The sequence below is a fragment of the Ostrea edulis genome, chromosome 3 (assembly GCF_947568905.1).
Source record: "Ostrea edulis chromosome 3, xbOstEdul1.1, whole genome shotgun sequence".
Classification (NCBI taxonomy): Eukaryota; Metazoa; Mollusca; class Bivalvia; order Ostreida; family Ostreidae; genus Ostrea; species Ostrea edulis.
The window spans coordinates 15,568,320-15,582,035 of NC_079166.1; the positions used below are offsets into that span (position 1 = coordinate 15,568,320).

At 35.5% G+C, this 13,716-nt stretch overlaps 1 protein-coding gene and 1 long non-coding RNA gene across 3 annotated transcripts in view; one reads left to right on the forward strand and one right to left on the reverse strand.

Annotated features, from left to right (window-relative positions):
• Positions 1–47: 47 nt before the first annotated feature.
• Positions 48–13,211, forward strand: LOC125674808 (glucose dehydrogenase [FAD, quinone]-like). The gene is made up of 12 exons (XM_048912112.2): positions 48–212; positions 451–577; positions 846–1,054; positions 1,563–1,752; positions 3,458–3,589; positions 4,657–4,778; positions 4,936–5,103; positions 5,593–5,743; positions 7,629–7,777; positions 8,176–8,368; positions 9,627–9,858; positions 10,151–13,211. Exons 2-12 carry the CDS (start codon positions 457–459, stop codon positions 10,314–10,316), a joined length of 1,833 nt encoding a protein of 610 aa, XP_048768069.2. The 5' UTR covers positions 48–212; positions 451–456; the 3' UTR covers positions 10,317–13,211.
• Positions 4,975–13,716, reverse strand: part of LOC130053276 (uncharacterized) — a 42,211-nt gene continuing 33,469 nt past the window's right edge. For both annotated transcript variants that reach the window (XR_008801800.1, XR_008801801.1), the window contains exon 3: positions 4,975–5,088. This is a non-coding gene — a long non-coding RNA (uncharacterized LOC130053276). The remainder of the gene's footprint in view (positions 5,089–13,716) is intronic.

Genomic DNA, 13,716 nt, shown 5'->3' on the forward strand with positions numbered 1-13,716 from the left:
AATGACTACGCACCCCTTTCCCACTGCATTCTAAAAACTCGAACTACGCAGGTAAATAAACCGTGTCCTATATTAAGTGTGCCTTTCCTTCTGTCGAAGTGTAATGTTGTCTTTTCCAAATTAATGGGTTAAGCCTAGTAGTGTAGAAACCTAAGGAGGGTGGATATTCGAACCGCAGAGTGTCTGAGAGTGGAGACACAAACGCACATTCGGTAATGATCATATTTCGTAAACTATACTTTGCTACGATCTTTTAATATTGAGATGTGATGATGATAATTATAATAACAATGCATAACACTTTATTGTGTGCTCTTCGAATTGTAATGCTTTATGACATGCTGCGTGTATGGGTTTAAAATCAATAGGTCAACAAGAGTGGTTATACATACGCTTCCACATTAATATCATGGTCATTTTAATTGGAATTTGCATTTGACTTCGTTGTAGCAAAATATGGTACTGAAGGCGGCCATAATCGTTTTAATCCTTGCTGTAGCAGTGGTGTATTTCACAAAGAACCGAAACAACACAGATGAACAAATCTCACTAAATTCGTCCTATGATTACATCATACGTAAGTCACAACTGCATCTTCAGAAATCATGCATACTTTGATTATCATTAAATTTAAAGATAGACGAGAAAGAATACTTGAATTAATCATTTTTGTAGGATTTTTGTTTTGTTGGTATTATTTCTTTCCCAAATACTGATCTCAACAGGATTTTTCTTGGAAATGCTATATGCTCAAATCGTTTTCATGTGTATGAAAAACAAAACAGTGTTAACACCATTGAATAAACACATTGAATATATCTGTTATTCTCTCCAATGATTATCAGTGGGAGCAGGTTCGGCGGTATGTGTTCTAACGAACAGACTGTCCGAGAACCCGGAATCCTCAGTACTTATCCTAGAAGCCGGTGGTTCCGAACTTGAAAATGACAATATAAGTATCCCATTAGCCTTTGCTAATATACAGCTATCAAAGCAAGACTGGATGTTCAGAAGCGTACCTCAGAAGAAAGCGTGTTTGGCAATGCGTGACAAGGTATATTTATGAATGTACAGCATTACAAGTTTTCTTTGTGAATGACAACTCAAATGTTAATATAGATATATTGGCAGCTACGATATACTGTCTGTCGGTTGTTTTAAGTTCCATTCAAGAAGTTTCGTTCCTGTATAGACCTAACCAGAATAAAGGTGAAGTGACGGATATATAGTACCAATGTGTGTCGATCAGGTCCGTAAAATTTTGGCTTTCATTATCGTCACAATGCCTGACGCGACTCTGGACCTCTGATGCTCATATTTAAAAAAAAAAACCCGTGTCATTTGCTTTTAATTTTGGGCGCAAGACGATGGAACAACCAATAAGTCATTTTTGCATTTTACACATGACTTTTAGCCGGGATAGAGAATCGGTTCGGAGACTTACCGTCCAAATACACTAGCTACTAAACGTTCATTATGTAATGTAATTTCTGTTTTTAAAACAAATGAAATAAGAACTATTGCTTGTAAATGTATGTGAAAATTCATAGTTTTGAATTCAGCGATGTTCCTGGCCACAAGGAAGAGTCCTTGGAGGAACTAGGAACATGAACTCCATGCAATATATCCGCGGCAGTCGTCATGACTACGATGGTTGGGCAAGAGAGGGGTGTACAGGATGGAGCTATAGAGACGTTCTCCCATATTTCATTAAATCAGAAGATGTGCAGATTCCAGAGCTTCAAAAGTCAGGTTAATAATTAAACTCCCAAGATACCTTTTTATTCCTTACTTTTAATACTCGATTTAATGTAATAACCAGTAATTATTGAATTTGAAATCTAAAGAAAAGTATTCTACAACAAATCGGGATTTATTCTCGAATGCAAGCTTCATAATCATTTTCGTCGATTTGAAAATCCAGTCTGTAACCAAATTAATAAAGTTGATAACTGAGATAGACATCACTATAGGGGGACAGAAAAGTAAACAAAAATACCATAAAAAAGAAAATAAACACTTCCAATGACTATCATACTCTAATATATGGCATTAAAGGTATAATTAACAGCCCATGTTGCAAAAAGAATATACGTAAAAACACAATTCACATATATTTTGCTTGAAGGTTCCTAGCAACAAGGATACGTAAATATTCTTGGGGCGCTACCCGACGATTGTGAATGTATGTAGATTTCAGTATATGCATATATTGTGAAAAACTGCTTATTTCTATTCTATCGTCAGTCATTTTACAGATAACACTGTTGTGCATATGAAATTATTTGCTGTGTATCAACTTGTTAATTTTGTTTTTGTGTATCGTTCATTTTGCATTTACGTCTTCTCGGTACGTAGCAGATCGTGCAAATTTGCTTTGATGTAAATTTGTTTTGCAGAAGGGCCTGTTGGTTATGCATTTAATGTCATTTTTATACGTTTATTTTATGTTATGGTATTTTTTGCCCTTCCTCCGTCTTATACATGCATGTCTTATATAAGGTATTCTTCGATTGATTGCTGATAAAATAATGTTCAAATAAAGGTAAGTCGCTTTTGACTTCATTTTGAAAGATTGTGTGATAGACTATAGGATTTCTTTATGCTCCTACAGTCAAAGATTCGGGGGCATATGAGTTTTAGTACAGTTCATATTTTATATGTAACCCTTGTAACAAGACCTTTCATTTGGTAGCAAATTATCTAACTTTCACTTTCAACTTGGAATTTCACCCAATTTCGAAAACCTATCATTGACCATTACTTTTGAATATATATAAATAGGGATTTTATATTTCAATGGTACATTTCTTTTGACGAAACCTTTCGTTTGTTTCCAAAATATTTGACCTCGTGATCTTGACCCGGGAGTTTGGCCTACTATAGAAAAACTTTGATCTTGGCCATCACCTTTAAATGGTTTGCGATTGACCTATTTTATTTCACATGAATATTACTTGTGATAAACTCCCCTTTCATATTCCATATGTGTATTTCTTATGACAAGAACTTCCTTTGGTACCAAAAGTTTTGAAGTTTTACTTTTCTTCTACCCTTTTTAGTCTTTCCGTTGTTAACCATAATTATGTTGTTGCCACGAGTGTTTACAAAGAGATCTTTTTTGTTAAATAGTCCGAATGAACATTCTTTTTTTTTCATTACAGACAAAGGATTATATTTTTCAAATGCTGACTTCCATAGGATTGAAAAATCGTCATCCAATGTGGATTATATTATTCAATAATTCAAATGTGCATATGTTTTATTTGCTATGGAAAATGTGTCTTGAAATTAACGCAAATATACATCAAATGTTGATTACGGGCTTTAATCTCATTTCAAGAATGTAATTTTCCCATTTCAAGACTTTAAAACGCTCGATGATTAGTTTTAGGCTTCAGAAAGAAAACACTTCAATTGCATTACTTATGGATTTTTATATTTTGTATAATAATAGAATATCATGGAAAAGGAGGTTATTTGTCCGTCAGTGACGGTACTGCCACGCCCCTCAATAAGAAAATTTATGCCCGAGCAATGGAGGAACTCGGATATCCCATCACAGATTGTAACGGCAAATCACAAATAGGTATGTCTGATCACGTTGTTGGGTTTCGATGGGTTTTAAATATAACTAAAATTTGCTTTTGAATAGAATGAATTTGATTTTATGCATAGATGAAATATTGAAGAATATTTAGGAATATACCCTTAGCTGATTTCTATCTTTTAGTGGATATTTTAAATTATTTCGTTCATTATTAACCAAAACAAGGAAAGGATAGTAAATGATTGGTATAAAAATAGTAATGATAACAATAGTGATAATACAGTTTATATAACATTTTATTTAAAATGTTTACTATAAGACGCTCTACGATGGTAAGAAAAGGAATGCAACGATAAAGCACAATTAAATGAAATTAAATGACAGTATGACATAAAATCTTATATCTACAAGATTATCAAAGTAAAACACTATAATTAAGATCGATAGCTAAAGGTTTTCGTGTTTTTATCTTTGATGATTAGAAACAAAGTTTATCTAAAAGGTCAATTGATAGAAAGGAGGATTAAGACGTTTTTGAAAGATGTTGACTTCTTGATGTCATCTGGAAGGTATAAGTATTATGTGGTGACTTCATTCTTTGAACAAGAAACCGACAGAGGATAATATCTTGTCAGTAGATCGCAGTTGATTTAAACGTAAGGATTGAAGGGGTTATTCTTATTTATTCCCCTCTTGCGTTTCTTCATTGGCATGGAATAGATATCTGAATGTGAAACTTCCACAATATTTTGAAATTATCACTTTGAACACAGTAAGATTTCATGAAGTAGTGATACTCCCTTCATAACTTCGTGATTTCAAAGAATATGAGCCCTCCGTGGCCTAGTGGTTAGAGCATCGCGCTCACAATCACACGGCCTCACACGTGTGGTCGGCGCGGGTTCGAATCCCGCTCGCGCTGGTAAGTGCGAAAGTTTCCCAATTTATTTGCGGAAAGTCAATGGTCTCTTCCCAAGTATATTGTATCTGGGTTCCTTCGTCCACCAATAAAAAACTAGGCGCCACCAGATAACTGAAAAATTGTTAAGTGAAGCGGAAAACAGCAACAAAAAATCGTATGAATGAAATACATTATTTAATCCTAGGTTATTGCTCGTCTCAGGAAACAGTAAATAATGGAGAGCGTTGTAGTACTGTTAAAGCCTTTCTAAGACCCGCCATGGGACGCAGGAATCTTCACGTCTCTATGAATTCCCATGTTACAAAGGCATGTACATGATTATATGTTCGTTATCTTCACCTTTCATGTGCAATGATTAAACTCACTCAATGGATTGTTTTTAACTACTTACTTATATATACATTATATACACGTATGTGGTACTCATATGGTGCAAAAAGAAATTTTAGAGTTTCTTTTTCAGATTTTGATCAAAGACAAGAAGGCAGTGGGTGACACGTTTGTGAAAGACAACAGGAAGCACGTGATCATGGCACACAAAGAGGTCATTGTCTCCGCAGGAGCTGTCAGCTCACCCCAGATCCTGATGCTTTCTGGAATAGGACCGAAGGAACATCTAGAATCAAAAGGGGTATGACAAACTATCAATCCAGTTTCCATTAAAGGAATAAATGTTTGTTTCAAACAAATAGACTAATCACTCATTTCCTATTACAAATGCAACATGTTTCATTCAGAATAATTTAGTATCAACAACTTCTCTAAACCGTCTTTTATTCGCGAAGACTTTATTTCGCGATTTAACAGTCAAGAACTGGTTCACGGCGACTAATTTTTTCGACCAAGATAATCGTAAACATAAACGAAACACGAAACGTCTGGTTCACGTCGAGAAATATTCGCGATGAAGAGGTTCTCGTGAACCTCGCGAAAATATCTCGCACGCAAAGAAAAGTTGGTTTACACAGTATATTTTCGGAAACTCACTCATTTGCAAATATGTTTGATTAATAACATGCCTATTTGCATGTTTGAATGGCAACAAAGGACACCAAAAACGTACTTGTGCGTATTCGAAATTGTTGTAATACATTATGATTAATTCACAGGTTTTATTTAGATCCCAGTGGTTGCTGATCTCCCTGTCGGGGATAATTTACAGGACCATGTAATGACATTCCTAGAATTCCATGACAATTCCTCAACTGTGGCAAGCCTAGCCAAGGTTTCGTCACCCATAACCATCTTACAATATTTAGCTATGAAGTCAGGTGAATAACATTTCAACTACATTATTTATGTCAATATTCGAGTATAAATACCATATGATGCATTAGTTATTCTTTAGAATTCCATGTAAGCAGGACAAGTTTCCTTCAGTGTGTTTTCACTGTCTTTTAGTAGTTCTCCGTATTTAGGAAAGGTGGAGTTTTTTTCTTACTTCAAATAGCCAAGAAGTGTTTCATGTCACGTCTAGGTGGTCGATATTGTTTACACATATGTGCGCTTAGTATAATTTTTGTCTTGGTAATGAAGTTTGGATTGTTTTGTGAGTGTGGTCGAGGCAGAAAATTACACGTGCATTTTCCCAGGTCTGCCTTACCTGGAAAGTATTCTTTCGTGTATTGAGTGGCCTTCCAGGTTAATATACACTAGCATTGATTTACGTATTTATTCATAGTGATTGAAATTTTTTTTAATATATTACGTGGATTGTGTAGTTGTGTTATTCGCATCAGGAGGTTGAAAGGGTTATTCCGCTTTCTCTCTGGGACATCCCATGTTGGCTTTGGTGTAGTACTTTGAATGAATACTTTAATCTTGTAGTACGAGGTACATTAACGTAGTAGTGATTTATCATGAGGGTTGCGGGAAAAATTATTCTTCCCTTGGGTTTAATTGGGGCTTGTGTATTGCAGTATTGATTTTATTATGATTTGTGGAGTTTAAATCAAACGGAAATTTAATCTTGTAGTACGAGGTACATTAACGTAGTAGTGATTTATCATGAGGGTTGTGGGAAAAATTATTCTTCCCTTGGGTTTAATTGGGGCTTGTGTATTGCAGTATTTATTTTATTATGATTTGTGGAGTTTAAATCAAACGGAACTTGAATTGGGAAATAAACCATATGAATGTAAATATTAGCAAACAGCCTGCTTATATACGATTGAAGGAAGAGTCCTTTTGCGTGCTACCAAATATCCTGAAATACCTTAATCATATTACTATTATGATTATCGGGGGAAAGTTATGGTGTTCTTCAATCTATTGAGTAAATGTAAGAGAAAGGTGACGATAACGAACAGTGATCAATCTCATACCTCCCTATAAGCAATACAGAATAGATAGTTGGACAGACATGGACCCCTGGATATACCAGAGGTTGGATCAGGTGCCTAGGAGGAGTAAGCTTCCCCTGTCGACCGGTCACACCCACTGTGAGCCCTATATAGAATGAATTCTGGTCCGTGGAGTCCTTCATCCCCAAAACTTAAAATGATCTGAATACTGGAGGACACAAATCACTGATGCTAATGGCTTCCTTTGTTAATATCCCAGTGGAAATACATGTGACGCAGTAGTCATTCTTTAGACACCCATGCTTCGTAGTAAACAACATGCACTAAGAGGATGATGATTATGATGATGATGATGATGATAAGTGGTTTGCCCATCCATCCATCGTTTATTAAAGTTGTTATGGTTCTTGAGAAAAAGACCAGTCCATTAATGCATCACTAGTAAACACCAGGACACAGCATAGTGATGTCATGTGAAGTTCCTGGTATTGTTTACTATAGATGCAGTGGTTGATGTCATACTACACTCAATTTTCCAGCTGTGGATACTTTTAATCACAAAACTGAACACAATTGAATGCTTTAGGGTGATAATCACCAAGAATAGGATATTGTCTTCACATATTTAGAATTTAATCGATTTTCAACATATTTCAACCAATGTAAATGCATATGTTACATATATAATAATCAGCTACACATATGTTTTTAAACACAGTAAGTTTACTTTCTTTCAAGGAAGGAATGCAACATTAGATTTAATGATCTATTGAAAATATTTGTGATAATTCTCAACAATCATGCATACTTATTCATACATACATGCATATTTAGAATGTATGTGCCATTTTAGGTAGTTTGGGCAAGACTCATTTGGAGGGTACGGCGTTTCTCACGGACGACGAAATACTTCCACCTTATTCACAGTTTCACTTCTCCAGCATTGCTTACGCTCCAGAAATCACACAACTATTTATAGATAACCTTAATATTGATAAAAAGGTAGTTATCACATCTTTCACTTGGAAATGCACTATTTAGTTTAATTCACTTGAACATTTACGTTAGAATATGTCAATTTATTAAATTCCAAATTATTCAAGCTATTTCCTGTAAATTGAATACGGCCACGGTTTTTACGGTCTCTTCCGAAATACTTCCCCATTTAGTCGCATCTTATGACAAAAAAGTGGTACTGAGGACCTAGTCTAGCCCGGATCTCCATGGGATTCCCGTAAGATGAATTGGATAAATTGGATGAATTTATATATCATTGAAAATTGAATTACCATGACTCCTATTGTTTCATATAATTGGTCGAAAAACAACAAACAAATATGATTGGTCAATCAGTAACACATGTATTTTATTTGCAATGTGCTCTGATTGTCCATTTAAAGTTAAAACAAGGCAAAGAAAAGGAATTTCAAGAGAAGATAGACAAAAATATAGGAACATTTATCGTGCTACCCATTCTTCTCCATCCAAAGAGTAGAGGGACCATACGCCTTCAGAGTGATGATCCTTTTGATCCGCCACTAATAGATCCAAACTACCTTGATCACCCAGACGACATCAAGACGTTCTTGAGAGGTGCGTATATTCTAAAAGTCAACACACTGTAATTGGATTGCACTTATCATCTTATGAATGAGGATTTAAAAATAAACAAGGGGCATATAATGAATTTATCATTGCACTGCAGAAACTTTAATCCGATGAGTTGCATTACGTCTCGTTGACAGGTGTGGATCATCATATCAAACTCGACGCTAAGCGACTTGCGTGATCTGATCACCCTCACCCCCTCTCAACCCGACGTGATCCGAATTTACCGAATAAGTTACTGTAATTGTGTATGTATGAATGTGTGTGTGTGTGTGTGCTGAAGTCCTGACGCGTACGCAAAAGTTAATATATATTGATATGGGTAGTTTCTGAAATAATAGATGACGAATTAAGAGAACAGTGATCAATCTCATAAAGGCTATAAAAGTATAAATGTGAGAGTAGGACAGACACAAATCCTGGAAAAAAGAACTGGATTGGGTCCTGAGGGAGAAGAACATCTCCAATTGACTAAATAGACTCCCGGTGATCTGAATAGGTTGATTAGGTAAATGGAGTAACACTTGATTAATATAAATTCATTATGAAAACAATGATCTAATATATGAGTGTAAAAAATCTCTAGGGGAACGTTAAACAATATAAATTGAAAACAAAATAATGGATTACAATTATCATATTTCTGCTAGTGATAAAAATGAAGGCATTAACAAGGATATTAAAATTCTTTATTTCCTCTGTTCAGAAGTGCAGTATCTTCTACAAAAAGGTATAACCCAACTTGCTGTTTTAGGGTAAATAATCATTTGTGTCTGATTTCTGTGTGCCTTCTCGATAGAGAAATCAATCGATGTCTAAATATGAGAATTGTTTAAACAATCATTTTGATGTAAAACATGCTGAATAATATTTTTCACAGCTAATCCGATATCCAGTTTTTGGTTTTATTATAATTCTTTACTTAATAGCATATGTCTTGACGAGTGTTCCCGTAAGAATCCGGGTTAGACTAGGTCCTCGGTACCTTTTGCTTGTCGTAAGAGGCGACTAAATGGGGCAGTCCTTCGGATAAGTCCACAATAACCAAGGTTCCGTGTCACAGAAAGGGTTGCACGATAAAGAACCCTCTCTGCTCAATGGACATAAGCGTCGAGCTTAAGCCTAAATGTTACAGTCCATCATCGACAATGGTGATGTTAAATAAAAATAAATCAACGTGTAGCACACATTACTCTAATGCGTGTACTTTTGATAATACCTTACAGAATCCTTAATTTTGTAGGAGTACGAAAATGTCTTCGACTAGGTAACACTGAAGCTTTTCAATCAATTGGTGCCTCACCACAGGATCCTTTAGAGGCATACACTCCCCAGTGTGATGAGTTTCCTATAGATTCAGACGAGTACTGGTTTTGCAGACTGAGGCATTATACCTACACGGTCTATCATCCGACCTCCACTTGTCGAATGGGGGCCAAAGATGATCTTACGGCAGTGGTTGATTCTGAACTCAGGTTTGCATTTCTTTAATGAAACGGATGAAGATGACTAACAGTGAGCTATGCTTAATATTATACAAAATCGAGAGTAGGACAGCACGGACCCTTACAAGTATGAGAGGTGAAATCAGCTACACAGTAGGACTTAGCAAACCGGCTAAATTAAATTAAAGCAATATATTTTAACACATTGACCGATATTAGTTGAAAAAAAAATAGAAATAGAAAATGGGCTTAACTGTGCAAGTTTATATTTAATACACAAAAGATTGAGACTTATTGATTATTTGTCTTATATTTTATGCAGAGTTAGAAGAATCCCAAATCTTCGGGTTGTCGATGCGTCCGTCATGCGCAATATTCCTTCCGGAAACACGAACGCTCCAACCATCATGATTGCAGAAAAAGCGGCAGATATGATAAGAAACATAGATAGTGTGAAATCTATTCGAGAGAAAATTGGACAGTTATGATAGATGATGATACATGTAATGGCCAATGGTTATTGTAGTAAATGATGATATTGGACGTGATATTGCTGACAAGAAGTGCAAGCGATATTGTGAAGTCTATTTAAGTATACTGCTTCCTTTGTAAGAAAGGAAATAACAGTGTACGACCAAAATATACATTTACAGTTCACCAATTTTAAAATAGTTTTGAAACTTTGCAGAACGCTAATGATTGTTGACAGAGCAAAAGGTCTGAAAAGGAATATATACATTTCCTGAAAAACGTTTTCAGGTGTTTGTTTCCCGAATGTTTTGTATGGAGATTATAAGCGTTGTTCATTCACAATTTTCCTTTATTGATGAAGCTATTGATATTGTGAAGACCATTGGGGTCTGATTTTTCCTAACAGGCAGAAGATAATTAGAGCATAAAATATATTTACAAGACTACGAGTTTAAGGAAGTTTGAAATTCGCCATAACACTGGTGACTATTTATAGTGCTTCCACCAGTAACGCAGAATTTGGACTTGGGTTAAAAATTGACACAGGATTCAATTTGTGAAATTCTTACCCTCTGTCAGTTTTCAACATCTTAATATTTTTTCTCAACACTTGTGACCTCAACGTATTGAAAATTGACTCTGTTGGATATTGACTCCGAAACTACAGATATGTTGTTGTATATGATTTATATGTATTTACTATTTGCTGTCTGACGTGTTTCATACCGATTGTTAAGCCGTTCTTGGCACACTGATTTGACTGCAGATAACTCCGTTTACCTGATCAGGATATGGGGCTTACGGCGGGTGTGACCGGTCAACAGGGGATGCTTACTCCTCCTAGGCATCTGATGCCACCTCTGGTGTGACCAGGGGTCCGTGTTTGCCCAACTATCTATTTTGTATTGCTTGTAGTAGTTATGAGATTGATCACTGTTCGTTATCTTCACCTTGCATATGTATAAACTATATCAAAATTCTAAATAAAAAGATGAAAACCGTACTGAAATCAGCAAATTCACGACATTTTAAATATACAAGTTGTTGATCATTACACGAAATACTTATCTTTATGTTTGCCACGGTTTTCTCACATTTTCACCTGAGTGAGATCGACTTTACCTACGTGAGACAGCCATGTGAGATTTTTCTATCTCGCACTTCTGCGACGTCATTTGATTGGGGTGTCATGTATTTTCTATGTTTTATTATACACGGCGAATATTTATGTTACACAGTGAAGTATAGTCAGTTTTTAAATCGAGGCAAGCTACTGACAAACAAGTAACAGTCTCGTTTAAAATCAGCATTTCGCAAATTCTAAGGTCAATATAATGATCTAGTTTGCTAATACAACCTATCATTGGGTCAAATGTTGTCTGACGTGTTTCATACCGATTGTTAGGCCGTTCTTGGCACACTGATTTCAACTACGGATTATTCCTTTTACCTGATCAAGATATAGGGCTCACGACGGATGTGACCCGTCTACACGGGATGCTTACTCCTCCTAGGCAGCTGATCCCACCTCTGGTATATCCAGGGCACTTATTTGACCAACTCTCTTTTTTGTATTGCTTATATATACATCAAAATTGGTACCGTATAAGTTTTACATTATAGGAGGTATGGGAGTGATCACTGTTCGTATCTTAACCTTTCATTGTTTTGTTTTTTAAATTTTAATGTAGTGTAGCTTTCTGGTGGACAACCTTAATATTTTTAGTTTACACTTACAGTGTAAACCATTTTCGGGTATGTTACTTCTTTTTAGTTTTTGCATCAAAGTTCAAATGAGGATTTTGATAATTTAAAATTTTCTCATCGCTCCTAAATTTATGAACACGATTCGCTGTGAGTTAGAGTTAGACTGCTAAGTTTGTCTCCTCGGTAGAATTTCCCCATCCTACACTTGTATTCATGGAGGATTATATTCGTCTAATCGTCGGGAACCCCCGGTTGATTCAGGGGGAGGGGGTGTTGATTTGAGGTCACGGTCGGGAAACCAAGGCTACAGATTCCACTTTGCTCCTTCTTGTGACAGAAACTGGAACAAAAGGTAATCAACCGTGGATGTCCGCCGGTGTGAACATCCATGTCAAAAGTTATACGGGGTTCCTCTATCGTGTACCCAACCGACGTCTATTAACACCAACAGCGTATTGTATACCTAAGGCAGTTTTCTATGGATTCATTTGATCGATTTCTATAAATTTATTTTCTGTATCGACTGTGCAGCTCAGCTGTAATTTTCATACATATGGATCTATTTTACTGTCAATAATTTATTTTGCAAACACATTTTTTCTGCAAAACAAAACATTCAAGTTCATTAGTTTGAATTTACTCTGTGATGGCTGATATTTGTTTTTTTTATTTGTTTTCATTCGTAAAAATTCGATTTGAATTATCATAGATGTTCAATGCATGCTGGGTATCAATTTTACTATTATCAATGGAAAAGAATTTTATATTACCCTTGAATATAAAACTCTTTAGTTTTATGATGTTTTGATCAGTCATCTCTTTCTTAAAAATCGGAAATAATAAATGTTTTCATTCCAATTATATATCAAATTCATGTGCTGTCTATGAAATTGTCCTATTCTCAATGAAAACAAATCAGGACTGTAATACGTGGAACACAGGCATGTGTTTGTAAAAGCTTAATATTCTAGGTTGAAATAAAATGTGTTTTAAAACAGATTGTTTTAAAATCTGGAACATGATAAGAAGATATTCATTGTGAGTTCATTGCTAGAACTGTAAGTAAATCCATGGGCTTAATGGATGAAAGGTGAATGTAATGAACAATGATCAATCTCATAACTCTTTAAAGCAATACAAAATAAATAGTTGGGCAAACACGGACCCCTGGACACACCATAAGTGGGATCAGGTGCCCAGGAGGAGTAAGCATACCCTGTCGACAGGTCACACCCGCCGCGATCCCCATATCTTGATCGGGTAAACGGAGTTATGAAATATTTGTAGATTTGGCCCTTAACCTCAGAATCAAGAATCATCATCGTATTTGGTTTAGACTTTAAAGTGCAATTTCAACAGAGGACATAATCTAGTCTATATGATAAGTTATGGTTTGAGTTCCATACATATAGCTCATCACTGGTCAATCTGACAAAAATACCTTAATCTAATTATATAAATCTGGCAACAAAATATTGATCCTCATAAGCTTGAATATCGATTGTCATTTCAAAAGCCCAATGCAACTTCAATAATAATGTCCATTTAAGAATATGAACAATAATATATTACTCCAACTGTTGAGCGTTGCCCAGGTGAATATGATATCATGTAACTATGCAAAAATAAATAAAAAACAACACTACTTCAATTCAGCCATAAACTGTGCGAAGTCTCTACAAGAAACTACGATGTTACAATGGATTTGAG